The sequence below is a fragment of the Lepidochelys olivacea genome (assembly GCF_965140295.1).
Source record: "Lepidochelys olivacea isolate rLepOli2 genome assembly, chromosome: 2".
Lineage (NCBI taxonomy): Eukaryota > Metazoa > Chordata > Testudines > Cheloniidae > Lepidochelys > Lepidochelys olivacea.
The window spans coordinates 232,637,234-232,664,669 of NC_140412.1; the positions used below are offsets into that span (position 1 = coordinate 232,637,234).

At 41.2% G+C, this 27,436-nt stretch overlaps 1 protein-coding gene across 1 annotated transcript in view; it reads left to right on the plus strand.

The window, feature by feature from the left end:
* PLXDC2 (plexin domain containing 2) overlaps positions 1-27,436 on the plus strand; it is a 440,899-nt gene that overhangs the window by 174,417 nt on the left and 239,046 nt on the right. Inside the window, exon 2 of the mRNA XM_084618781.1 lies at positions 25,006-25,217. Coding sequence (XP_084474907.1) covers positions 25,006-25,217 — 212 coding nt within the window. The remainder of the gene's footprint in view (positions 1-25,005; positions 25,218-27,436) is intronic.

Below are 27,436 nucleotides of genomic sequence, written 5' to 3' on the forward strand. Positions count from 1 at the left end.
TTATTAAAAGTCTTCTTGTAAAACACTGAATGCTTTTTCATTGTTCTCAGATCCAAGGGTTTGGGTTTGTGGTCACCTATGCAAATTGGTGAGGCTTTTTATCCAACATTTCCCAGGAAAGGGGGGGTGCAAGTGTTGGGAGGATTGTTCATTGTTCTTAAGATCCAAGGGTCTGGGTCTGTAGTCACCTAGGCAAATTGGTGAGGCTTTTTACCAAACCTTGTCCAGGAAGTGGGGTGCAAGGTTTTGGGAAGTATTTTGGGGGGAAGGACGCGTCCAAACAGCTCTTCCCCAGTAACCAGTATTAGTTTGGTGGTGGTAGCGGCCTGTCCAAGGGGTAATATTTTGTACCTTGGGGAAGTTTTGACCTAAGCTGGTAAAGATAAGCTTAGGAGGTTTTTCATGCAGGTCCCCACATCTGTACCCTAGAGTTCAGAGTGGGGGAGGAACCTTGACACATACAAATTTTCATGTGACAGTGCTGTTTGAATGAACTGAATATGCTGCACTGAATAGCGGGCCAATGCTCAAACCACTGAGCTAAACCCAGGGTTGTGAGTTCAATTCTTGAGGGGGCTATTTAGGGATCTGGGGCAAAAATTGGGGATTCCTCTTGCTTTGAGCAGGGGGTTGGACTAGATGACCTCCTGAGGTCCATTCGATCCTAGTATTCTATGATTCTAAGTACTCTGGTTATCTGAATACAGAAATTACAGTAGTTAAACTAGATAATGGATAATTTGTGTCCAAATCGAGTAAAAGTGACTGGCTTGTTAACATCAATATTTAGATAAGAAATCATGAACACTGGCTAGTTTGATTTGGAAATAGGCCTTATTCAGAGTTTGGTCATTTCATCTACAACTATTCTTTGCTATAGAAAAGAGTTTTTCTAGGGTGTTCTTTTTATGTGTGTGTCTGTATGTTGGGAAGGAAATCTCATTCATTCTGGTGTTCTGGTGGATGTCCTGTGAAAACTATTGATTGAGCATGGAAAATACACCAGCAGCTGGCATAGCCTGACGATAGGCCAGTAATCTTGGAAGTGCCAGACTGCCAATCCTGAAATTGAAAACAGGTGGCAAAAATTTCTCTTGGAGACTTGGCATCTGTAAGTAATCAGTTACTCTAAGAGCCTTGGTGGAACACAAATTAGCTTCGTTGCTGATTACATTTTCAATATCTAAAGGAGCCAGCAACTGTATTTATTTAGAATTACAGTATACTATGTAGAAGTAACTGATCACCTGTCACAGTGCTTGATTTTCTTCTACTTTTGTTCATATAGGTACTGATGTAACAGATTTTTATTTTGGTTGAATAACATATTTCACAACCATTGCAGTAGCATGGTGGCTGATAATACTAGTGGGAAATGGTTTCTTTAAAGGTTGTCACTTTGCTTCGTCCCATTACCACAATGCCACCCTTGCCCTTTAAAAAAATAAAGAAATAAAAAAAACCAAACACACACATCTGCACTTGGTTTTCCTTACCTGAAATTAAATCCCACAAAACCAAAACAGTGGTTTGCATAGAAAATGTTCATTACTAAAGTATGTTAACAGGGAGATGCTATCTTCCCGACCTTTGTCCTTTTTTATAGTGTTTTTTTTATTTTTTATTTTGTAGAGAATAGTGGGTTAGCTTGGAAGCCAGACTAAAGCTTTGAACCCTTTGAAAGGTATCTTAAAGTAACTCTCATAGATAAAACAGTGGTTCTCAACTAGGATCCAGGGCTGCCGGGGGTGGGTTGTGAGCAGGTTTCAGGGGGTCCGCCAAGCATGGCCAGTGTTAGACTCACTAGGGTCCAGAGCAGAAAGCCGAAGCCCCATCACCCAGGGCTGAAGCCGAAGCCTGAGAAACTTAGCTTTGTGGTGCCCCTAACTCCAGCTCTGGCTTTTATATGCAGAAAAACAGCTGTTCTGGCACAGCTGGGCCATGAAGTTTTTAGAGCATTTGGTGGAGGCTCAGAAAGAAGAAGGTTGAGAACTCCTGGACTAAAAGATACTGAGGGCCAAACCACCTGGAATATCTTTTTAATGTATGAAGAACAAAGCTCTTTGAAGCAGCCAAACTGGAGGACTCTAGGCTTAAAGCTGATCAGGAAAAAAAGGGTTTTGGTCTATGGGAGAAACTGAGTGATGCGGGGGAAATGAACCTGATAAGTTGTGCTAGTCAAAGTTTCAAACACAGAATGTTAGAGAAGGTTTGAAAATAGGCAAAATGATTTCCTCCATCTCAAATTTGAATTGAAAGTTCTTCAGATGTAGATATTTCATCTATTAACATCGCAATTGCCATATTGAATAATTTTGGAGTTCATTATCTATGACTAAAATTTCCAAAGCGGAATGCCTCAGGCTAAGCTCCTAAATCTATTTTTATGCACCTCAAAGTAAGTGACCTGACTTTCGGAAGTGCTGAGTGCCCACAAATCCCATTGAAATAAATGAGAATTGCAAGGTTGTTTAACATTATAGTGATCCACCTGAAGATTTAGTTCTTCTTCAAGTGTTTCTGCATATTCCCACATAAGGTACTATGCCACCTTGTGGTAGAACCTTCTTCTAGTAGTGTCGGCTAGAACATTCCTGTGCTCTCCGTCCCTCAGCACCATCACGCAATGAGGGTGAGATTATAAAGGGGGCAAAGTACCCTGACCACCGCAGTTCCTTCCAGCCATGTGCCACGAACAGATAAGAGCCTGTTTGGTTTCCCGAAGCAGAAGCTGCTTCTTTGCAGATAAAGAATGCTATTTTGCTCTACAAAATGGTGCCCACCATGCAGCATCACCTTGTACACATGTGTGCAAAGTCACGCTGTTGTCCTCCATGCGGTGTGAACTTGCACATGTGGTGCATGCAAGGTCACCCTGCATGGAGGATGCTATTTTTAATGCAGGAGGCAATATATCTGAAAATGGGGGCCAGCAGGGAAAATGTTTGTGAACAGTTGCTTTAACGATAAGGAGACTTACCTGCAACTCCACCTCCTGAAGAAAGCCCTCAAGGTCAGACCCTCTGGATCCGAACAGTCCTCCAATCCAAGGCTGAAAATCCAATCCCAGCAGCAAAGTACTGAAGATTTCTGAAAAGTCTGCATCGCTGCTCGGGACCAGATCTATTCCCTGTGGCTCCCTCAGTTATGCCTCTGAGGCTACACATGGCTGAACCAAGGGCCACCCAGTCGGATACCATTGCCCCAGTACCAGAGGAGAAGTTGAGAGACAGTTCGACCACCTTTGCTGGTGCCATACCTCGTGTCTCACAGCCTTGCAATCCTGCTGGAACTCCTGCACCTTCCGGAGCAGGATGTCAAATCCTAGATTTAGGAATATGGATTTCATGGGTTTGTCAGGACTGGGGTCATCATTGCCTTTGGTGCTAACCATTAGGGACCTGAAGAGAAAGAGGCATAAGGACAAAGCAACTATTTTAGTAGAGCCAATTCCTGTGAATCAGAGCTATCAGATCCATCTGATTTGGGCAATGGTTCTATGGCCCAGAAACACAGACTGGTTCTGCCCTCATCACCAGTAGCAAGGAAGGTAGATTTGAGTATGGCGTTGGATCCAATATTGTCTCAGTCTTCTGATCCATTGTTGGTTCCTGCTTTGGCTCCTATATTAGTTCCAGCTACTTCCTTGGTTTCAGAGAGTTCTGTCAGTGTGGCAGCCCAAGTTCTCCTCTTGACACCGCTTCACATGTTCGATCTGAGTGTGAAATGCAAGGGTTCTAAGAAGAGGCTTGCTTTCCTGACTCCGAGGTCCTTTTCTTCATCCTCAGTCAGGAAGAAGAGGCTAGATAGTGTGGGGACCCTTTTGGAAATACTTCTATGCTCCCTCCACATAGGCTCCTTCAATATCCCTCTCTCCACAAATAGCCCTGTTATCCCCAGTTCACTCTATCTTGGATCCAGACCCAGACTGGGTCCAGTGTTGTTTAACATCTTCATTAATGACCTGGATGTAGGTATACAGGGGACACTGATCACATTTGCAGATGAGGCAAAACTAGGGGGGATTGCCAATACATTGGAGGATAGAGCTCAAATTCAGAGGGATTGTGATAAATTGGAGAACTGGGCTTTAAACAACAAAATGAAATTCAACAAAGACAAATGTAAGGTGCTACACACGGGGAAAAAAAGCAAATGCACAAATACAGAATGGGGGAAAATGGCTTGGCAGAAGCACTGCTGGCAAGGATCTGGGAGCTGTGGTGGATCACAACCTCAATATGAGTCAGAAATGTGATGCTGTTGCAAAAAAAAAAAAAGCAAATGCAATTTTAGGCTGCACTAACAGAGGTATAGCATGCAAGTCGCTGGAGTTGATATTACCACTATATTCGGTGCTGGTTATGCCTCAGCTGGAGTACTGTGTCCAGTTTTGGTCATGAATGTATAGACATGATGTAGAGAAACTGGAAAGGATCCAGAGATGAGTGACAAAGATGATGGAATGCAAGCCATATGAGCAAAGGCTGAAAGAACTGGGTATGTTTAGTTTGAAAAAGAAGAGATTAAGGTGGGACATGATAGCAGTCTTCAGATACTTGAAAGGTTGCTATAAAAAGATGAAGAAAAGTTGTTCTCTTTTGCCACAGAGGGCAAGAGAGTTCAAACTACAGCATAGCAGATTTATATTAAATCTCAGGAAAAACTTCCTAACTGTAAGAACAGTGGGACAATGGAACAGGCTGCCTAGGGAGGTTGTGGAAGCGTCTTCACTGAAGGAGGCTGGATAGCAATCAGTCTTGGATGATTTAGACATAACAAATCCTATATCTTGGTAGTGGGTTAAACTAGTGACCCTTGCAGTCCATTCTAATCCTATGATTCTATGATCCAGAAGGTGATAAGGAACATTTGTCAGGACAGGGCAGTGATGATATTCATTGCACTGGCTTGGCCACATCAGCAGCGGTTTTCTGATCTTTTTCAACTGTCCAGCAGAGTCTTCATGTGTCTCCTCTGTCCCCAAAGCTCCTCCCCCCAGAAAGAGGGCAGGAACTTTTATCTGGACCCAAAATTTCTTCACCTGATGGCTTGGGCGATCTGAGACCGATTCTGTCTGCTCTTGAGCAGTCATGTTCTTCATCAGTGCAGGAGATACTAATTAACTCACCAAAACAATTTATTAGGAACTGTTACTGTTGAAAGTGGTCCAGATTTCTGACTTGGGTGAAGGAATGATCTGATTCTCCTGTATCAGCTTCCATTCCTTGTGTTCTGAAATACCTAATGTACTTAAAAAACTCATTGTTAAAGGGGAACCATTTCTGTGTATTACACTCTAGTTGATGGGAGATGGCTATTTGTTCATTGTTCAGTTAAAACATTTATGAAAGGATTATCAAATCTGTATCTCCCTGTTAGAGATCCTGTTCCTTCTCGGGACCTCAATTTGGTATTGGCCATGCTGGTGAAATCACCCTTCAAACCCTTGGCTGGGTTTTCCTTCTGCCATTTATCTGTCAAGATGGCTTTCATTATTGCCAGGAGCATAAGCGAATTGAATACCCTTATGACTGATCCACCCTTCACTTCTTTCCATATGGACAATGTCATTTTCAGACGTGATCCCACATTCATACCCAAGGTGGTGTCTGATTTCCACATTAATCAGACAACTAATTTGCTTGTTTTCTTCCCTAAGCTGCCCTCTAATGTGGGGGTGGGAAATCAATTCTACATACTTTGGATGTTAGAAGGGCTTCTGCTGATTACCTACTTGGAATTAAGAATTTTCTTATATTGCCTAGGTTGTTTGTGTCTTATGCCAAGAACCAGATGAGATATATGGTTTCTTCCTAAAGTGTTTCTTGGTTGACTAAACAATGTATTGCTGAATGCTACACACTGGCAAAGACCCTGTACCTGCTGCCATACAAATGTATTCCATTAGAGTTGTAGCTTCTTCCTTCATCTGCCTTAGGCAGGTGCCAGTTATTGAAATTTGCCCTCAGTGCCTCGTGACTCTGAAGAGAGGTGCAGGAAGCATGGTAGCTGACACTGCTATAAGAAGGTTCTACTGCAAGGCATCACAAGGTGGCACTCCACCCATGGGTGTGAATATACAGAGCCATCTCAAAGAACTTGGGTTATAGGTAAGTAACCTTAATTTGCAATTGCTAGGTTGGTTGGTACGAACTTTAAGGAAGTCTGTACCTACAGATGTTCACATGTACTGAAGGGCAAAAAGACTAAGACCTTCAAAACTGTTTAGTGATATTGGGTGCTCATATGGAGAAACCTTTGAGTGGCTTGATTTTCAAAAAGTGCTGAGCACTCATCTTGTGAAAATCCATTTTTGATGTCTCAAGTTGGGCACCTAAAACGATTAGTCACTTTTGAAAATGTTGGCCAAAAGGTTTGCTAGAGCAAGAATTCTCAAACTTTCCCTCCAACTTTAACAGAGACACTGTCTCATGGGCTCACCTCTCATTCCATTATGCAAATGCACAGATTGCCTATACTCTTGCTGGCAACTACAGCAATTGTGTACATGGAACAATAATATTAGTGAAATATTTAATGTACTTTTAGCTTTTCTTAGTGCTCATTAGCAGCCGATACAAGGAGAGCAGCCAGCACTATGTGACCAGCCAACAGTCACCACCAAGTGCTCCTTAGACCATGACCATCTCTTTGATACAGTATGTCTTGCAATGACAGAATGTTAGAACTGTATTTTCTCCAGGTTTTTCAAAGTCTTTTCTGTGGGATCCAACATGAATGGCAGGGGGGTTAGACTAGTGGTCACTTCTAACCCTATGATTCTATGAATTCACTCTATGGCTAGTGATTATGCCTTTATGAACAATATTTGTAGTTATATTCATTGGATTTACTAGCTCCCTTTCTTGAAATCAGAACATGCCATCCTTTTACTGAATATAACAATGCCTATCTTTTGGCCTAAATGTTTTAAATCCTTTTTTTTCTTTTTCAATGGGGCTTTCGTCTCAGTTCTGCACTGCTATTTTGCCACTGGATCAACTGATTTGTGGAATTTTCCATTGATATACTGTAGCCTTTATCCATGTAACAGCAGTTTTTTTAAAAAAAAATTATAGTGTTCTGTGCATGTCTAAACTCTATTTTTGCACTGTGCATATTAGCTATGCTGATGGAAACACTCTTCTGTTGGTATAGCTGTGTCTTCTATGCTGGGAGTTTTGTTGGCATAGTTATGTCAGTCAGAGGTATGTTTTTTCACACCTCTGACCAACATAGTTGTAATGGAATAAATTTCAAGCATAGACCAAACCTCAGTGGCTATAGATAGCTTGGTTCTGATTCTAGCATGGGTTTCCTTAAGGGGAATGAACAGTCTTTCCTTCCAGTCCCAAAAGAAATTTTATCTGAAACTGTTGAGGGAGGAATGAACAGATTTACCATCATCTTCAAAGATTCCAGTCTGGAATGTTAAAACTCTTGGTGTTTATTGGAGATCTAAAAAAAAATATCTGAGCTGGTATTTGTTAAATCAGTGGTTTTTAGAACTTAAGCTGCAAAACAATCTGTTGGCAAGCTCAGGATTTCCTATGGAGAGGCAGTATGAATGAATATACCGTAAGTATCTACCCTCATTCCTCTCACCGAAAGCAATTCTTGGTCATTACTGCATTACTCTGATACTGTTCATTTTAGGAAACCTGTTGGTGATAATAAGACAAGTTGTTTTTTCCTGTCAGTTAATGAATATTTATATGAGAAGATCATATAGTGCAGGGGTCGGCAACCTTTCAGAAGTGGTATGCCGAGTCTTCATTTATTCACTCTAATTTAAGGTTTTGCATGCCAGTCATACATTTTAACATTTTTAGAAGGTCTCTCTCTATAAGTCTATATTATATATAATATAACTAAACTATTGTTGTATGTAAAGTAAACAAGGTTTTTAAAAAGTTTAAGAAGATTCATTTAAAATTAAATTAAAATGCAGATCTTATCAGTTTAGTGGAGTGGTTCTTAACCTGGGGTGCACGCACCCCATGGGGGAGTGAAATGCCCTTTCTGGGGGTGTGAGACATGCAAGATTTTTTTAGAAGGTAAATCATCGAAAACACAAATTAAGCACAGGCACGTAAGTACAACTACTTTGTTTCATCAAACCTATGTATTTATTAACATTATACATTTTTAACAATTACTGTAGAAAACAAAGTTTTTAAGTTTTCAAGTTTTTAAGCTAATTGTAGTGTAATTTTTGATAAGGGCTGCAGAGCACTGGGCTGGCTGTCGGTAACCCAAGTCAGCAGGAGGGCTGAGTAGGGCAGGAGGCCTGGACCCTGGCTGGCATGGGGCTGGGTGGCTGGAACCCCAGACCAGCAGCAAGGTGAGCAGTATCCCAGGCCAGCAGCAGGCTGAGCGGGGCAGATGGCCGGGGCCCAGCTGGCAAGGGGCTGGCGGCCGGAACCCCAGATTGTCAGCGGGCTGAGCTGGGTGGTGGAAAAAACACCAGGCCAGTACTGGCCGCCCTTCACCCAGGCAGGCAGTGGGCTGAGCGGGGCCAGCAGTCGGGACCCCGGCTGGCAGCAGCGTGCCAGTAAAAATCAGCTTGCGTGCCACCTTTGGCATACGTGCCGCACGTTGCCGACCCCTGATATAGTGTGTGTGTGCGTGGCTGCGCATGTGGAGTCTTCCCCCCAAGATTAAATAACAAATTATATACACTTTCGTACATATTTAGAAATAAAAGTTACTTGACAGATCTTTAGAAATCACTTTGGTAGATCATTTAACCAGGGTATAAGCAGGAAGCTCATAAGAGTCTGCAACTTCAGTATAGGTAGTCAGGACTGAAACTGTGAAAATGTTGTTTGCATTAATGTTAATTTTGGGAGGAAGTGGTGAGCCTATGGTTGCCAATTGGTGGAAAGGTAATAAGAGTGGCTGTGAGTAGTACATATACTGTTTGGTTAAACAACTGTAATTTGAAAGACTCTGTTTTTTGGAAGTGGTCGGTGGTTTTGCAGCTCGCCTCCAGTCAAAGGCTGTACCCAAATAGAAGAGCCTCTGAGAAATTGACATACGGATAAAAAGAAATCAGTAAATGAAAGTGTAAAAGAGTTGTCAACATAAAAAGTTTATTTTTTCAACAAAGGGATATATCTATTGGACAGATTGATAAACCCAACCTTTGACAGACTTTTTTCCTCCTTAAATCTGTTCAATTGTTTAAATTTGTGTCTTAAAAAAAAGTGACCCTGATCAGTACTTGTCTGTCTCTGTTAACATAAATCATGTGCATATGTAAAGGAAGAAAACCAGCATTCAGTAAGGAAGCACTGAAGGCTAGTTCCTAAGATGTTATTCTAAACAGAACGAAATTCACACCCATGCAGAGGGGCCAGCAAAAGTCCTATGAACCACTTAAACTTATAAAGTTGGATTGCTCATGATTTAGGTAGGATTTAGGTGGTGCAATGGCATGGTTTAAGTGAACCATAAGCAGACATTGTGCCCATGCTAACCCTCTCTATAGGTGTGAATTTCACCCAAGAATGAGAAACAAAACAAAAAAGATTGTCTATATTATGAACAATATGTAGAGATTATTTTTTAAAATACTATTTGTAATGCCACGTTCCCTTCAGGAACTAGGTAAAGTATATGAGTGCTAGTGTACTTCCAAAGCCCTCAAATTATTATTGAATCAGTTGCACACCACAAAATGTAAAGAGTTTGTTTCCAAAACTTACTGTGGCTTCTGTGGCTCAGGATGGGCTGTCAGCCAGTCTGATGGCTAAAGCCTTGGCCACAGTTACATTAACATAGAAATATAAGGCTGTTTCTTTCATATGGCTGATGCTTTATCTTCATTGAGGATAGAGGACATGGAGAAAGGAAGCAAATTATTGGGACTGTGCTTGGATTGGAAGGGAAAGTTATGCGTTTTGAGAAAGCATTAGTACAGTAACTCCTCACTGAATGACCTCCTGCTTAATGTTGTTTTGAAGTTATGTCGCTGCTCCATTAGGGAACATGCTCATTTAAAGTTGTGCAGTGCTCCCTTATAACGTCGTTTGGCTGCCTGCTCTGTCCACTGCTTGAAGGATTCTGTGGAAGAGTAGCGACTTTACAAGGGAGCATTGCACAAGTTCCTCTTCTCCACCTCCTCCCTCTCTCTCCCAGAGCTTCCCCCGCCACCAAACAGCTGTTTGGCAGCACTTAGGACTTTCTGGGAGGGAAGGGGAGGAGTGGGGAAGTGCCGTGTCTCCACTCCTCCCCCCTCTCCCAGAAAGTCCTAAGTGCCGCCAAACAGCTGGGAGGACGGGGGAGGAGTGGGGATGCAGCATGCTCCGGGGAGGAGGTGGAGTGGGGGTGGGAAGAGGCGGGCCTGGAGCGGAGCGGGGACAGGAAGAGGTGGGTCTGGAACATCCCCCAGCAAAGTCGGTGCCTGTTCTTCTGGGGAGAAGCTGCTGCTGCTGCGCAAGGTGCTTCCTAGCGTCCTCACCTGCCTCATTGTCTGCAGTGGGTTGTGCCTGTGTGGGGTAAGCCAGGGGCACCTCCCAACCACAGTACAGTACTGTACAGTATAGAATGCCTTTTGTCTGCCCCCCCAAAATTTTCTTGGAACCTAACCCCTGCATTTACATTAAACCTTATGGGAAAATTGGATTAGTTTAACATCATTTCACTTAAAGTTGCATTTTTCAGGAGCATAACTACAGTGTTAAGTGAGGAGTTCCTGTACGTGCTTGCTAGCAATAAAAAAGTTGGTGACAAGAATGAGGAAAAAATGGGCTAATTTTTAAAGTATGTCGGCTGGGTATCTGTCCCCTCCTCATAAAACAGTTGACTTCCCAACTAACATTTTATTCCCAGATTATTATGCATGCTGAGTAATCCTTTCTTGCCTGTGATTAATAAGGCTCAAGAAGTTTAGTGCTACCATGTCTAATAAAAACATTTTTTTAAATACCCCCCCCACTATATTGCCCCTTATCACCAAACAATCACTGTCAATTTTTCTTTCTATTTTCTCCTTTGATTTTTGCCATATAACCAAGAAAAAATAAACAAAACCAAACAACCTCCTTTCCCCCACCCCCCAAAAAAAACCTTGGAGAATTATTTCTAGGCAGGGTAGTAGTATGCATCATGCTGACTGCTGAAGAGAAAACTAGGCTATTTGTGAAGGCATCCTTGTTTTGCCATTCTTTTTGTTGTGTCTGTGTCCTGGGGGGTTGTTCACATCTGTTTGGCTCACTGAGTTTACATATTCAGAGTTAATCCAAATCTAGCTCCATTGACAAAATAAAGCCCCAGAAACATTTAAGCACTTTGCTGTTCTATATAAATGTGCTGTTGGCATTTGTGCTGTAAACCAAGCAAAATTATTGACTATGCATTTTACACTAGTAGAACATGGAACATCAAATATTGCATAATACATGATCTCCTGTTTAGAAAAATGCCAGTACACCAAACACCAGATATATAAGTAAATCTGTTCCCTTCTTAAGTGTATAATGAGGTCATTTTTGCTGCCTTGCCTCCTACCAAAATATTACGCATTTTGCAAGTGGAACATGAACAAAGCTTTGACTCCTATTAAGAAAAACACACAGCGGATTCACCAGGGACCCTAGCAAACCCATCTTGGGGGTAGTTTTGCAGAGCTGTAGTTTTTATCATGGAAATGGTAAGATAGTAGTGAAAATAATATAATAAAAACCTACTTACCCAAACTTTTCCAAGAGTATGCAAATCTGAATTAAAGATAGGTTAAATGGTGCAAAGAACTAATCTCCAAGTAGTCTGCATGCATTAATAACTGATGGCAAATGGTGGCATGTCCTCTGATTTTATTAAAGCAGAATTAATGTGGATAAATAATTTAAAACAAAAAAGTTGTTTAAACTTCAACTTCTATAACTTTTTAAAAATGAAATTGCATTGCAGAAATTAAAAAAATCACAGTCCTGTAGTTCAGTTAGAAATGGATACAGTTCCTCAGTGTTCTAGAGAGTGTGCTCTTCCTGCACGTTGGTAATAACACAATTGACTGACTGCATGCCAACACAGAACATACTTCTGTACGACCACCTTTTGAGGAATGAAGTATGTTATACCCTGTTTACTCTGCATTTAAATTAAGCATTTCCCAAAGAATTTCATTGTTTTGACATCTCTCAGAATCAATGTTATTTTTTCTTCTGACTCTTCCATGTTACTGCAAGTTGTTAAATACATTACTTCTGTTGACAAAATGTGTCTTATCATTCGTAACTCTAACTGGTATCATTTTTAAAATTTATTTCTTTGCTTCTTGATGGTATTAGGTTTGAAGTCCTGCTGTTTCCTGATGCTAAATGTGTAGCAATTGACACTACTTCTTGATACACATTTGTATGATCTTTTTGGCCCCCACATCAAGTGGTTCCAGCAATTTAGATTTTGTTAGATTTTATTTCAGAACAGTCTCAATTCTTATTTCATCTCCTGTATAGGTAACAAGCATAATCATGATGGTTTTTATTTAGGCAAAACTCCTAAAATTGGAGTTATGACTGAGTAAGGACTGGGGATTTTTTGTCCCAAATTCAACAAAGAAATGTCCCATAATTATCCTCACTGAACAAGACTGAAAGCAGTTTGCTTCTGCACAATAGCCACAAGTCAGATTGGAAGAAATTAACAGTGGTGCTTCAGTAAAAATAATGTAGCTCTCATCTTGTGCTTTTCGTCATTATCTCTCCAAGTGCTTCATAAAAGAGGTCAGGATCATTATCTCCATTTTACAGATGGGCAAACTGAGGCACAGAGCGGTGAAGTTACCTTCCCAAGGTCAGCCAGTAGGCCAGTGGCAGAGCTGGGAATAGACCCCAGTCTGAGTCCCAGTCCAGGCCACATCACCCTTCCAAACCTCCCCCACTAATGCCAAGATGACAATGATCACATGACTGTCCAACTCATTTTGTACTTTCATGAATAATTAATTAACAATATTACAATAAAATTGTTATAATTGGGCTTCATTGCTAACATCCCGTTCACCTCTCTCAGAATTATTGTTTCCGCTTGTTTGCAGACTCAGGCAGACATTATTATATCAGTTTCAGCTCGTTACTCATTTCTCATTACTTTACCAGCGTAGAACACTTTTAAAGGTTTTTTGCTTCAGTATGGGCTTTTTTATTTTTTCATTCAATGTAGGCCATGTCTGCACTAGAAAATTGCACTGGTTTAACTGAAGGTGCAGTTTTAAACCAGTTTAGTTAAACTGATGCCCGCCCTTGTGCGGACACTATTATTTCAGTTCAAGAGTGGCCTGTTTCAGTCTAAGGTTAACCTGATCCCTAACTGACTTAAACTAAACTTGAAATAAACCACCCTTAAACTACAATCTGAGGGAGGCTGCAAAGGGTTTGCACTGGTTAGCTAAATCAGTTTAAAATTGCACCTTTAGTTAAACCAGTGCAATTTTCTTGTGTTGCCATGGCCTCACATTCTGCAGGATCAGACGACAGGTAGTTTGTAAGGTGTCATCTTACTGGAGAGCCTCAGCTGGGCCAGTTCGGTACCTGACAATTTTAAATTTTCCTAGGATGTAAGCCTTCAAGATAAAATACCGGGTAAACCTCTTTGTGACATAGATGCTCCATAACAGTAATCAGATCTATGATTAAGATAGAAGAGAGAGGGAAGGAAGAACTCTTGTGTGTAGGCCCCTGTGGATTATTGTAGCTATTATGGGGTGCTCAAAAATCTCAAAAAGATCATTGCCAGCATTTGACATTTCCCCCCTAAATCAATAAATAATCTTGGGCCTGCTAAACCCTCTACCGCTGAAGTTATATCTGGGTGCTTTCTGATGTATTGTGGGTTCTTCAGCGACCAGCGTATCAGCACTGATACTTGCATATTACAAATCTTTCATGATATTGCAAAAATGACAACAAAATAAGTAGTGATAGAAAACCTTAAACTACTTGGAGTTTGTATAAGTATCCATAAATCCAAACACTTACTGAGCCAACAGAGAGATTCTCAGTGTCCCACCCCTCTGCTTTACCACAAATCCTGTTCTGTGTTACCAGTAGCGGTTGTGTGAGGGCAGTCCCTGTGGCCTGCTACACCCTCTGCCCACTCCCCCGTTGCGCATTTGGGTTTCGTAATGGAAAATAGTGTCTCTCCAAACAAATAGGATTGTTAGAGCATGTTAACGAAACAGTGGATAAGGAAGAAACAATAAACACAATTTGTTTGGACTTTGAACAGCCTCCTTTGCAAACCCACATTTTGAGTAGAAGCGTCTTAATCTTCAGATTTAAATGCTATAAGGAATGAAGAGACAGAGTGGGTGAGGTAACTTTTTTTTTATTGGACCAACTTCTATTGTGAGAGAGACAAGCTTTTGAGCTTACACAGAGCTTGTTTTCAGGTCTGGGAAATGTACTCATAGACGTGTAAGATCTATGGATCGCGAATGAACTAACATAGAAAATAGTAAATGACAAAAGCACCATATCATTCAGGGGTGAACACTTTGCACAAAACGATCACCCTAAATCTGACCACTCAGTCCTCATCCTCAAAGGAAACCTGCACAATGCCTTCAAAAGACGAGACTGAAAGTTTACATTCATAACTTTGCTAGATACTAAAAATCATGGAGTGAATAAAGACATTGGATGTATGGCTTATTACAATAATCTATAATCCACTAAACCTTGCCTTTCCCCCGCCCCCTTTTTCCGCCTCCTCCTTTCCCTCCTACGAATGGAAGGGTGTTAACTGGCCACTTCACCTTGAATGGTCCCTTGAAATATGTTTTAACTATTTATACTAAACAGTCTGTTCTATCCTGTATTTAGCGGTGACACTGTGAGTAAGTTTCCCAGTCCTGAAGAAGAGCTCTGTGTAAGCTCGAAAGCTTGTCTCTCTCACCAACAGAAATTGGTCCAAAAAAAGATATGACCTCACCCCCCTTGTCTCTCTAATATGCTGGAACCAACATGGCTACAACAACATTGCCTATAAGAAAATGAAGTAACTCAGGCTTACAGCACACCAGGCACATTCCAACCCCTTCCTGTTCTAGAATTAGTCCATAGAACCTTTGAATTTCAGATCTGTCATGTTGGCTAAGTAATACGTTTCTAGTTTTGCTGAATCACTTTTTAGTTTTGCCCTTGTGTAAGTCATTTGGTGTTAATTAGATCAAACCATGCTTCACTGGGAGTGCAGCATTGGTATCATCAGCCTTTGGTCTGTCAAGTGCCTCTGCAACTTCTGTTAGTTGCTTTTGTAAACTTAGTGACTCACTGCAGAGTCACAATTTAATTTGTGTAAAACTCTTGTTATATTTCACTTGAACTCTGCCTTAGAGAAGTGTAAATGTGAACATGCTTGTGGTATTTATATGAAAATGTAAGGACTCAAGGCCAGTTCCTTGGCCCTAATATAATCACTTTTGTGCCATAAAGCTGTCCTAATCAGGTATTTGGGTGTTCCTTTTGTGTGGGGAAATTTTATGGATGATGTAGTGGTGGAAACAGAAAATAAAGACACTGAGAAGAACTCCCAGCTCCTCTTCCTTAGAAAACCCAATATCATCCCTGTGCCTCTGATGAACCCCTCTCCACAGGAAAGGCCTGGCTAAATAGACACATCTTGCAATAAATATGTAAGATCAACGTCAGGACAGAAAACATGATAATAATTTTAAAGCACTAAGGTTTCAGATATTTCTCAACCATAGCCAATTTAAGCATGCAGGAACTCACTGCATAAGCACAGTGAGATAGTCTTTATTTTTCTTGAATGCTGGAGCAGTTCTCCTGATCGAGAGTGCCATTTTTCTTTATTCTTAGCACAGGATCCATGAAGAGCTTGTCTTGTCAGCACTGTATGGGGTGTTCCGAGGCTAAACCTTCATTTTTATTAAATTAATCAATCAATACCTAAAACAGTCATTACATTCCATAGTAGCTGACATAATCTTGCCAAGTTCTATCCCACTATTTCAAATTGACACATTTTTTTCAGCCTTCATTTGCTGAAAAAAAGACATTCTCATTTAATTCATAATGAAAATCCCACTACAGGGAGTCCCGGGCGCTTTAAATCGCCAGCCTGGGGAAGCCGGTCTGGTCCAGCATGGCGTACCGGCTTACTTTCACCTCTGCTTTTTATCCACCCTAGGACCAGATTCCATGGACTTGTCTTTAGGTGTAAAGGGTTATATAAATTCTAAATAGAAGTATTACCACTGAATTTATTCAGTTCTTATTTTGGCAAACTCTCATTGACTCAGTAAGAACTGAGTAAACACTGAGTTAGGACCTCAGGAGTTTATCCATATTTAGGCACTAATTTGCTAACAAGATGATCATAGATGTTCTCCCATGGCAGGGGTGGTGTGGGATAATATGGATTTTTTTGTTACACCAAATTATGCCACCCTTGTTCCTTTATTTCTGCTGTAGTAAGGACAATCTAGGAACTATTATCATTAAGGAAAGGTACAGTGCAGAGTTTGGATTTAAATCCTGGATTGTGTTTCTTTTCCATTTAAATTGTCATTTTAACTCAGTCATTTTAACTTTTCTCTTCTGTATTTCTTGGCTCATGCTGTCAGATCTTGGATATGACATTGAGTCAGGGAGTTGGAGGGCTCACAGTTGCAGTCTGACAAGGCTGCCCATTAAACCAGTTACCCTCCAAACGCCAATATTACTGAGCCTGACAGGCATATTGAGAACAAAAGTATCTTGGCCAGACCGGTGGCAGTGGAATTAACATGCTTAGCCTCTGCATGCTACAAAGAAGTCAGTGATCTAACACTGTGGTTAGCTAATCCACCAGTTAAGCAGTATACTTGCATCTTTTTTAGCCTTTGGCTTTCCCTCAAGCTACAACTGATCAGAACTTCTCCACCAGGGCTGCTTTTACCATTACCTGCTGGGAGATCAGAAACTAGCCAAACCGACACAGTTTGGAATATCACAGATTCTTTGTGGTCTTCTCCTTGCACACTAATGCAAGGGGGCTTCCAAATATATGCTACATTAAAGTTGTATAAATAGCTGATTTGTGAGGGATGTCGCTCATTTTTGTCTCAAACATATCTATTTTCCCCAGAAATTCAGTATCCCCTCCCTTTCATGGCTTAAAAAAACCGGCAAAAACATGTACATCAGAAATTTAAAAAAATCACGAAACTAATCTTATTAAAAATACTTAAAGGATTGCATCCCACAGAATTTTCTATTTCTTGCATGAATAATTTCTTCTGTCTTATATTTGGTCTTTCTGACTTTTGAGCCCAGTCAGGTTGAGAAGTAGGATTTTATATCTCATAAACAGACTTTTTAATACTGTTTTTGAGGTATGAATTGTCATACTGTTTCGAGTGGTTCACGACCATTAGTGCCAACCTCAGGGCAGACTGTCAAAAAGAAGGGCAGATACCCTAAACTGGTGCAAAAAGAAAAGGAGTACTTGTGGCACCTTAGAGACTAACCAATTTATTTGAGCTCCGATGAAGTGAGCTGTAGCTCACGAAAGCTCATGCTCAAATAAATTGGTTAGTCTCTAAGGTGCCACAAGTACTCCTTTTCTTTTTGCGAATACAGACTAACACGGCTGTTACTCTGATAAACTGGTGCAATGTTCTATAATCAAATCAAATCAAACCAACCCAGTAACAAATGAAATCCTGAAGCACTATATACCAGTCTTAGCAGAAAGTTGCAGACAGTCTCTTTGGACACTGCAGTCTAGCTTGCCGCCCAGGCAAGATGGACTTAGTGATAAATGGTCACCTACACCATAAATCACAAAATATTTAGGTTGCTCCCAGTCCAAAAGACTAATAAGGTCAAGTGCACCCTAGATCTCTCTCCAAAGACAACACTTGTAGCCAATCCTATAATAAACTAACTAAAGGTTTATTAACTGGAAAAAAGAAATGAGAGAGTTATTTACAAGGGTAAAGCGGGTAAACATACACACAAATGAGATACAGTCTTAGGTTCCAAAAGATTATAGTAGCTGCTATAATATGCAAAGGTTTATATGTCCTTTAGGGCTAACCGTGCTTGGAAATCTTCATCCCTCAGAGTTCAAGCAGCATAGGGAAAACAGTTTGTCCTTAACAGGGATTTTTATTCACTTCCCGCAGGATTCAGGCTGTGATGGGACGAGGGCTTGTGTACGTTCCCTCTTCAGAAGTGTGGGGGAGTCAATCAACAATCTTTTATCCACTGATGTTCCACAATGGCTTTTCTAGTGTCTATAGGCTTTCTTTTGTTGGGGAGGAGATAACACCTCTTTTGGTAAATCGGGTTGCCAACCTTGCAGGATTGGCCTGGAGTCTCCTGGAATCGGCATTGATCTCCCGGTGAGGACTGAAAGCAATCCAGGAGATTTTTAATAGGGTATTTTAAGAAAATGACATTATGTCATGTTGGGGAAAAAAATCTCCCAGAATAACTTCAGTAAGAGTTGGCAACTCTAGTGGTAAACTAGTATTTCATACTTGGTAACGCTTTCCCCCTGATTCTGGGAGTTTACAGTCTTAGCAAACATTTTTATAGTTGTGGCACCTTAGAGACCAACCAATTTATTTGAGCATAAGCTTTCATGAGTTACAGCTCACTTCATCAGATGCATAAATTGGTTAGTCTCTAAGGTGCCACAAGTCCTCCTTTTCTTTTTGCGAATACAGACTAACACGGCTGCTACTCTGAAACCTATTTTTATAGTTACAGAGCAAACACTTAAACGCTACCTTATAACATGGGATACAGATATTCTAAGTAAGATTAATACACATGCAGCATCCTACAAGCATTTTATAAAATCTAAACACATTCTTATAACTAGGATTGCCAACTTTCTGATTGCCAAAAACTGAACACTCTTGCCCTTCCCTCTGCCATGCCCCTTCCCCAAGGCCCTGCCCCTGCCCCGCCCTTTCTCCGAGGCCATGCCCCCTGCTCACTCCACCCCCCCTTCCTCCACCCTCTCCCACTCGCTCATTTTCCCCCACCCTCACTCACTCGCTCATTTTCGCTGGGCTGGGGAAGGGGGGTGGGGTGCAGGAGGGGTGAGGGCTCTGGCTGGGATTGCAGGCTCAGGGGTGGGGCTGAGGATGAGGGGTTTGGGTGTGGGAGGGGGCTCCAGGATAGGGCAGGGGGTTGGGGTGTGGGATGGGGTGAGGGCTCTGGCTTGGGGTGTGGGATCCAGAGTGGGGCCAGAAATGAGGGATTTGGAGTGTGGGAGGGGGCTCCGGGCTGAGGCAGGGGGTTGGGGTGCAGAAGGGGGTGTGGGCTCCGGAAGGGAGCCCCCTGGGGTGGGGCTGGGGTCGAGGTGCTTGGGGTGCAAGGGCTCCGGGCTGGGGCCAAGGGGTTCAGGGTGCAGGAGGGGGCTCAGGGCTGGGGCAGGAAGGTTGGGGTGAGGGGTGCAGGCTCTGGGTGGCACTTAACACAGATGGCTCAAGTGGTTAGCATATCCCTGCAGCCCATAGGCGCAGAGCCAGCCAGGCAGTGCTTCCCCCACAGCTCCTGTTGGCTGGGAACCATGGCCAACGAGAGCTGTGGGGGTTGCATCTGCAGGCGTGGGCAGCGCATGGAGCTGCCTGGCTGCCCCTACACGTCGCCACTTCTGGGAGCCACGCAGAGCCAGGGCAGGCAGAGAGCATGCCTTTTAGCCCCGTTGAGCCGCCAGCCGGACTTTTAGTGGCCCCGTCAGCAGTGCTGACCATAGCCACCAGGGTCCCCTTCTGACCTGGCATTCCAGTTGAAAACCAGACAGCTGGCAACCCTACTTATAACTCTAATATCTATTTTGATAATACTAACATACAAGCGAGCCAAACTGGCTTCCGGCTATGCATGTCAGTGTTAGTGAGGGCCTTGGCATGAGCTGGCACCTAATTTGCCAGACCTGCATTCCATTTGAATTGAATTACTTATTCCTCTGCAGGCTAATTGGGTGAAAACACTGAGATTTAAATGGTAACAGTAAAACACTTTGTTACATTTCCTGTAAACCGCTGTTCTTTGCATCAGCGATCCATTAGCTGCGTTCACAAAAAAAGGTGAAATAGCTTTAACCTGGGAAAGAGCTGCATTTCTAGGGCTCTGCACATTTATTTTTCTTGAGTTGTCTGACTTCAGAAGTTAGAAGACACTATCACTGATCTAACTGATTTCCATCAGTGATTAATTAACTTTACATTTACATACAGTGGATAAAAAGCAATCAATCTATTCAGCCGACTTCAAGAAAGTGATGCTGTGTTTCATTTCCTCAAGACTGGAGATTCATGAAGGGGAAGCTGTTTTGCTGATTTGGTTAGAAACGGCCCTTAATAATTTTTGGCTGTTGCTTTTAGAACAAACAATACAATAATTTGGTGGACTTTATTACATATAGAAATATGATACAGCAATAGTTAGAGACAGTAATAAGTACAGTCAGGGGCTGAGAAAACTCCATAGTATAGCTCTGCTATTTGCCTCAGACTTAACCTGCAATATCCCTACTCTGCCAATCCTGGATCAATTATGTTGAATTCTGCAGTTGTTTTGTAATGTGAACAAACAGTCTTTACAGGTGAAGTTGAGAGATCACAAGACTGACTTCATGCTTAAGGTCATAGCTACACACACAATTGTATTGCTTCAACTATACTGGCAGAGCTAGAGACTGGACACAGTTATATTGGTATGTACTGTTGGCCTTATATCTGTATAGCTTATTCTTGTAAGGGAAGAATAATAAGCTATACCTGTGGAAGGCCCCTTTGTGTCATAATGACTGTGTCCATACTAGGGCTGTATGTACAGTAGGAGTGCTTTACTGGTATAGAAATACTAGTATACTATATTGGCGTTGCACTTAATAAGCCCACCCCCGACAAGCAAAACAAGTTATACCAGTAAAAGTGCAGCTTTACCAATATAACATGTCTACACTAGGGCTTCTACTGGCATGACTTCATTGGTCAGGGATCACAGTTCTTCACACCTCTGACTGACACAGCTATGGTGGCAGAAATCTGTAGTGTAGTCCTGAGCTAGGAGTAGCACCAATTTTACTATTTAAGTAGAAAATCATAGCCCTAACCAAAATAATTAAATCTGTATAAAAACTGTGCAAACGAGGCCTAACCTATGTTGAACATTGACTTTCAAATAGGAAACTGTACATTTACCTACTGCATTATCTGATCTATGAAAAAGGGCCATACTAAGTTCAATTGTTATATTAGTAACCTGATATAATTGTACTGAATGTGATTTTTGACACAGTGTAATTATGGGTGGGTGGGTGTACTTACCCCTGCTTTTCTCTCCAGGAGTCTGTTATCAAATATGGATGCTTACAAATATAGTAACTTGGTATTTTCAATCATACTGTCACTGATTTGTATTGCAGGCACTAAACACATCTTTGATTGAAGCTGTTGTGTTTGTCATATTTGTCAGCACTGTGTGACCTGAGGCCCTATTATCCCTTAACATTTTGATGAGCTTCTCTAAGGTGAAGCAGGTAGGGTAGCTTTGAATGGATTTGTGACTGGCAGTTGATAAAGCTTTCTGAGGGAATGGGTCAGTTCAGCTATTGAGCGGTCCCTCTGTCTCTGGCAGCTGATTGTTAGATAAAACAAGGATATCTGAAGCAGTTTATTGAAAACTGTTTTAGGCTTTTCAGAAAACACAGTGCCTAAAAGAAAAACAGTGACTAAAAGAAAGCAATGGGATTAGTTGGTTTCTGGAGATGACTAAGGCCTGAGACTATTTATTCTGCCTTAAGAATGGTCATTAAAGGTCAGATTCTTTCAGGATCTGATCACCTTCCACTCACATTAATTTCCAGGGAGATGAGGGTGATCAAACAGTTTGGAGGATGAGCTATTGAGCTAGTGTCCCAAAATAGTCTATACAGCAGCCTGAAGTCTGTCATAACATTTGTCACTATTGCAACTGACTCTGCTCTGTAAGGAGTGATGGCTGGTAGATCCATCCCCATCCCCAATTTCCTTACATGCAAAAATACAGGGATTCCTTATTACTCATTTAACCTTTTGAATGCTAGTTTTCTGTTCACTTCCTCTAATGTGTCAGCAGGAAGATTACCTATTACCTATTAGGGCTTTGGAAATGCCATTTTGCTTGAGTCGCTGCAAGGGAAAAAAGTGATAGAAACTATTTGACTAGTTATTTATTTTTCAGCATCTGAAAATTCTTTCCCCACCTTTATCTCTACTGTACCTCTTCCCTTGATGACCCTTGTGGATCCTGCCCCTTTAATCAGGTGGAGGGTCACTACTGAGTATTCAGAGACCTTTCGTCTCCCTGGGAGGCTGGATACACTGCTCCCACAGCACTCCCACCTTCATGTTCCATGGGGGACGATACTGGGGATAAGGGTCAAATTTGATCCGCTGCATGGCAATGCAGAGTACTGAAACTGTTGCTTCTGATGGTGTGTAGAGATAAAATATGACCCAAGTGTTTGGGACTGTGATTCTCCTACTCCTATATCCTGCCTCCTGATCCTCATGAATCCTACCATCATATCAGATATTTCAGAGGAATATGAAAAAACACCCCACATTGCACTCGGTCAATTATGCAGTGCCATGCAAATACAAATATTATGTAACCAAGCCAAATGCTGGGTCCAGTTCTGCAAAGCCTTACTTGGCTGAGTCATCCTTATTCATAAAATAAAGGTTTTGCAGCATTGGGCAAATATTTTGTTTCTTTGTAGTGTTAATATGATAGTGACAATGTCTAATGGATTAAGCATGTGATTGGGAATCAGAAACTCCTGAGTTCTAGTCCAGCTTCTCTATGGGCATGGATTGTGCCTTAATTTATGTTTGTAAAGTACCATGTAATTTTACACCACTATTACATTATATTTTAATAAATCATAAAGCTTCTTTGCCAGTTCTTCCATCCAGAAAATGGGGATAATGTTACTTACCTGCCACACATTGGTTTTCTAAAGATTAATTAGTTAATATCAATACAGGCCTTTGAAGACATACAGCAAAATATAAATTCTAAGTATTGCTATATAAATTAAATACAGTTATTGTGAATTAACAAATGCATTTTTTTATTGTCTGTTGAGTTAAGCAAAGTGGAAATTGCTCAAGAGTTTTTGATGGTGGTGTTTTTGTTCACAGCAAGAGAATAAGTTTACTTGTAAAGCCCAAAAGGACGGGGATAAAACACATGTCATGAGACTACATATTTGTGCTAAGGGCATTGTCAATCTCTGTAAACTTCACACAACATTAGCATTCATCACTAGTGACACAGTAAGCAATATTTGTTTTCTATGCTGAAACAGATATTATGGGGAAGTCTGCTGTCTTTAATATTTACAGTAACTCCTTACTTAACGTAGTAGTTATGTTCCTGAAAAATGCGACTTTAAGCGAAATGATGTTAAGCGAATCCAATTTCCCCATAAGAATTAATGTAAATAGGGGGGTTAGGTTCCAGGAAAATATTTTCACCAGACAAAATACTTTATTATATATATACACACACAGTATAAGTTTTAAACAAACAGTTTAATATTGTACTCCACAATGATGATTATGAAGCTTGGTTGAGGTGGTGAAGTCAGAGGGTGGGATATTTCCCAGGGAATGTGTTACTACTAAATGATGAACTAAAATAGCTGAGCCCTCAAGGGGTAACACATTTTTGTTAATGTAGCCTCATACACTACAAGGCAGCACAAATGGAGGGAGGGGAGACAGCATGGCAGACAGAGACTCTCACCTGTGTGTGTGTGTGAGAGAGATGTGCATTGCCCCTTTAAGTATTCTGACCCCACTCTAGGTACATTGCGTTTTTAAGTAGATCAGCCATTTGAGACAGCTTCTCCTGTCAGCAAGCTCCCTCTGTCCTGAGTCCTGTCGTGTCTCCCCCCACTCTATGGAGATGGGGTAAGTGGGAGGCAGGAGCAGGAGGGAGGGGGACACCCTGACATTAGCTCCGCTCTCCCCCCACCCTTGTACAGCAAGTAGGAGGCTCCTGGGAGCAGCTCCAAGGCAGAGGGCAGGAGCAGCACATGGCAGTGGGGGAGGGACAGCTGAACTGCCCGGACATTGACAGCCTGCTGGATGGCTGCTGCACAGGGAACTTAGGGGAGCAGAGAGCTGATAGGGGGGCTGCTGGTCCACTCTGGTTCCAAGTCCCCACCAGCTGGCTGCAATGGGCTGCTCTTCCTGCAAGCAGTGGACAAAGCAGGCGGCTGCCAAACAAGGTTATAAGGGAGCATTGCACAACTTTAAACGAGCATGTTCCCTAATTGATCAGCAATGAAACAATGTTAACCGGGATGACTTTACATGAGGAGTTACTGTTTAAAATTGCCACCCATCACCATAGCATCTGAATGCCTTCCACATAAAATCAGCAGCAATAGTGAAGTCCATAGTGGACATGAATGTCTGGTTCCTCTTCCCCTTTGGGGATAAAACTCTGCCTGGGGTATTTTTTTTATTGGGTGGTTGGTTTTGTTTGTTTCAGATTTTTGGTTTGGTTTGGGGAGAGATGGTACTTGGGTAGATGGAGGTGTCAACATGGAGAATGTCAATCTCTCTGTCATGGAAAGGCTTTTCTTAAACCATGAAATAGACAGGGATGAAAACAACAGTGCTCTGTAGAAATTTAGTAAGGATCTACAAAAATCGCTCAAATCTTTTGAATTTGATAAAATTATATTCTTTCTGTAGATTTTTAAACATCATTTTATAGCATTCATTCAGATATATAGTATAGTATTAAATTAAACAGGATGGTTTAAAGAACGTATAGAAAGATTATCAACTTTTATTTGATTTTATAAGACTCTTACGTAAGAAATAATCAGACCTTATAATTATTAGCACTATTACTTTTATGATCAATAAAACAAAGTTATTGGCTGTGATAGCTGCTTGGATCCCAACTGATAAATAACCATCTGTCCCCTACATTATTATTATTTTCTTTTGTCAAACAGGTGTGTTTTATGAAGTTGTTCAGAGCTCCCCTCGAGTGGAGGAAAACGTACAAGTGGATTCGCATCTATACAGTCACAGGTGGAAAAGGCACTCAGAGTCTCTCAAATCAGTCGATACTAACAGAGCCAGCATGGGGCAGGATTCCTCAGAGCCTGGGGGCTTCACAGACCTACTACTTGACGAGGGACATGACAACACCACACAGATTGAGGTAGAGATTCGTTCCACGTTCGAACTTTATTTAGTTTGTGAACTACACTGTTAGTGGTGGCATGAATCAAAGTTCCAGAACCCTACAAAATGTTTTTAAAAGCTAAGAGATGAGTTCAGTGCATTTCAACTTTGATGACTGAGGCTAGCCTAATGGCCTCACAGTTTATGTAACATGTTATCATGTGGGCTCCAGTTTCTGTTCTCCAGTTGCTAGACTTGGAGAGTCTGGGAGGGAGTGACACTTGTGACTCTTGGGGAAAGAGGTGGTTTCTCCCATTGTACTGGTCATTTCAAGATGGAGGCTGTCGGTCTCCTTGCCGTACAAGACAAGGGAGGCTTTTTGACATCATTAGGAGTTCTTGCTGGAGGACCTGAAAAGGAAAAGAGAATAGTTTATAAAAAAGAAGCAACTTATTATTAATTATTTGTATTACTGTTGAACCTAGGAGTCCTAGTCATGGACCAGGACCCCATTGTGGTAGGTGCTGTACATACATAGAACAAAAAGATAGTCCCTGCCCTAAAAAGCTTAGAATCTAAGTATAAAACAATAGAAAACAGATGGACACAGAGACCCTGATGGGGGATTATGAGGAAATAATGAGACAATATCGGTTGGCATGATAGGTCTCAGTGAACCAGCAACCTAATTGTCAATTGTTTCATAGCACATTGAAGTCAATGGAAAGATTCCCCGTTGACCTCAGTAGACTATGGATCCTTAGAGCTGTGACTGTTGTGTGAATGTGTGAATATTAGAATATAAACTTAAACTTCGATTATTTGCTCAGGAGCCTGAAGGGACAGATTTTCCTCTCATTCACACCTTTGTAAATCTAGATGAACTCTATTGAATTCAGTGGAGTTACTCCCATATTACACCCGTATAACTGAGAGCAGAATTTGACGCTAAGTATTTTTGAGATTCTTCTCTCTGATTGGTTGGTGACAAGTAACTGAATATTTTTTGGATTTGAGCTATTTTTCTGTGGTAATTTGGAAATCCACTATCTGATTATAGATGGATAGTAAGTAAAGACTTCAGTGCTGATTGACTTGATGTTTTAAAAACAGTAATTACTTGTTGTTTGCTTAAATTATGAAAAGTACTCTATATTCTTGAAGCAGAATACATTTTGGAATAAATAATTATTTAATCTAAATCCTATTCAATTCTACTCTCTATATTTTGCTTCCAGAACAACAGTACCATTTAAATCTTAATTCTAGGAGAACTTATTCTTGAATGAACAAAACAACTTTCAGTTTTTGTGGCACATCTATTTTAATTGTATTATTTATTGTTCTTATTATTTAATAATTATTTTGGCTAAAGAACAACAAATACAAGGAACACAAAGCCATCTGTGGAGTCAGTAGTGTTTCAGTCAAAAATGATAAGGCTTTTCTGGGTGGGAGGCAAAGAGAGATTGTTTTTGACTTTTCAGTTTTACAGTTTTCAGAGTGCTAATTGCATCTTCTGTTTGCATTAACATGGAAGTTACTGGCTGGTAAATGATACTCTTGACTTGTGTGTTGATTTATGAGTTGTTTATTGCCTCCTGTACTCCCATCTGGGCACATATGTAACTAGTCAGTCAGGCAGGACACAGATCTTGCTTCTGATTATTTGGTTGATAAAGTAAGGCACGCAGCTATAAATATATTCATGTGGCTGAACTTTTCATGGCTTATCTCTAGGGGGTAATGCAGTGTTGCCTTGCTTCTCTGTTCTGCTGATGTTCTAAGATTTTATAATCTGAACTGGCTGTAATTCCAGGAATGACAGTAAAATGTGGCGGTGTACGGGTTAGAAGAGAATACTTGCAAGCAGATGTGGGTAGTGGTGATATTTTCTCACATGCATCTTCCCTAAATATGTTTAGATTGATGAGAGCAAAGTGCACTGACAGTGTGTACTAACAAGTTTCACTCACAGTAACCTACTTTGTTAAATTCAGGTGCAGTACCCTTTCATATTGCTCCTTTTCTAAAGGCTTCACCGCAGGGTAAAATAACTGAATTGTGGCTCTGAACTGTATTGGATTCCATTATAAATTCTCATTATAACATACACCCACCTTACAAAATCCTTGATGACCAGCTTCATAGACTAGGAGCAGCGTATAACGAATATTCAAAGTGTAGATAGCCGTATGTAGCAAATCCCTCTCCTGAACCTTTGGAGATCAGCAGCAGCTCTGGAAAGACATACTG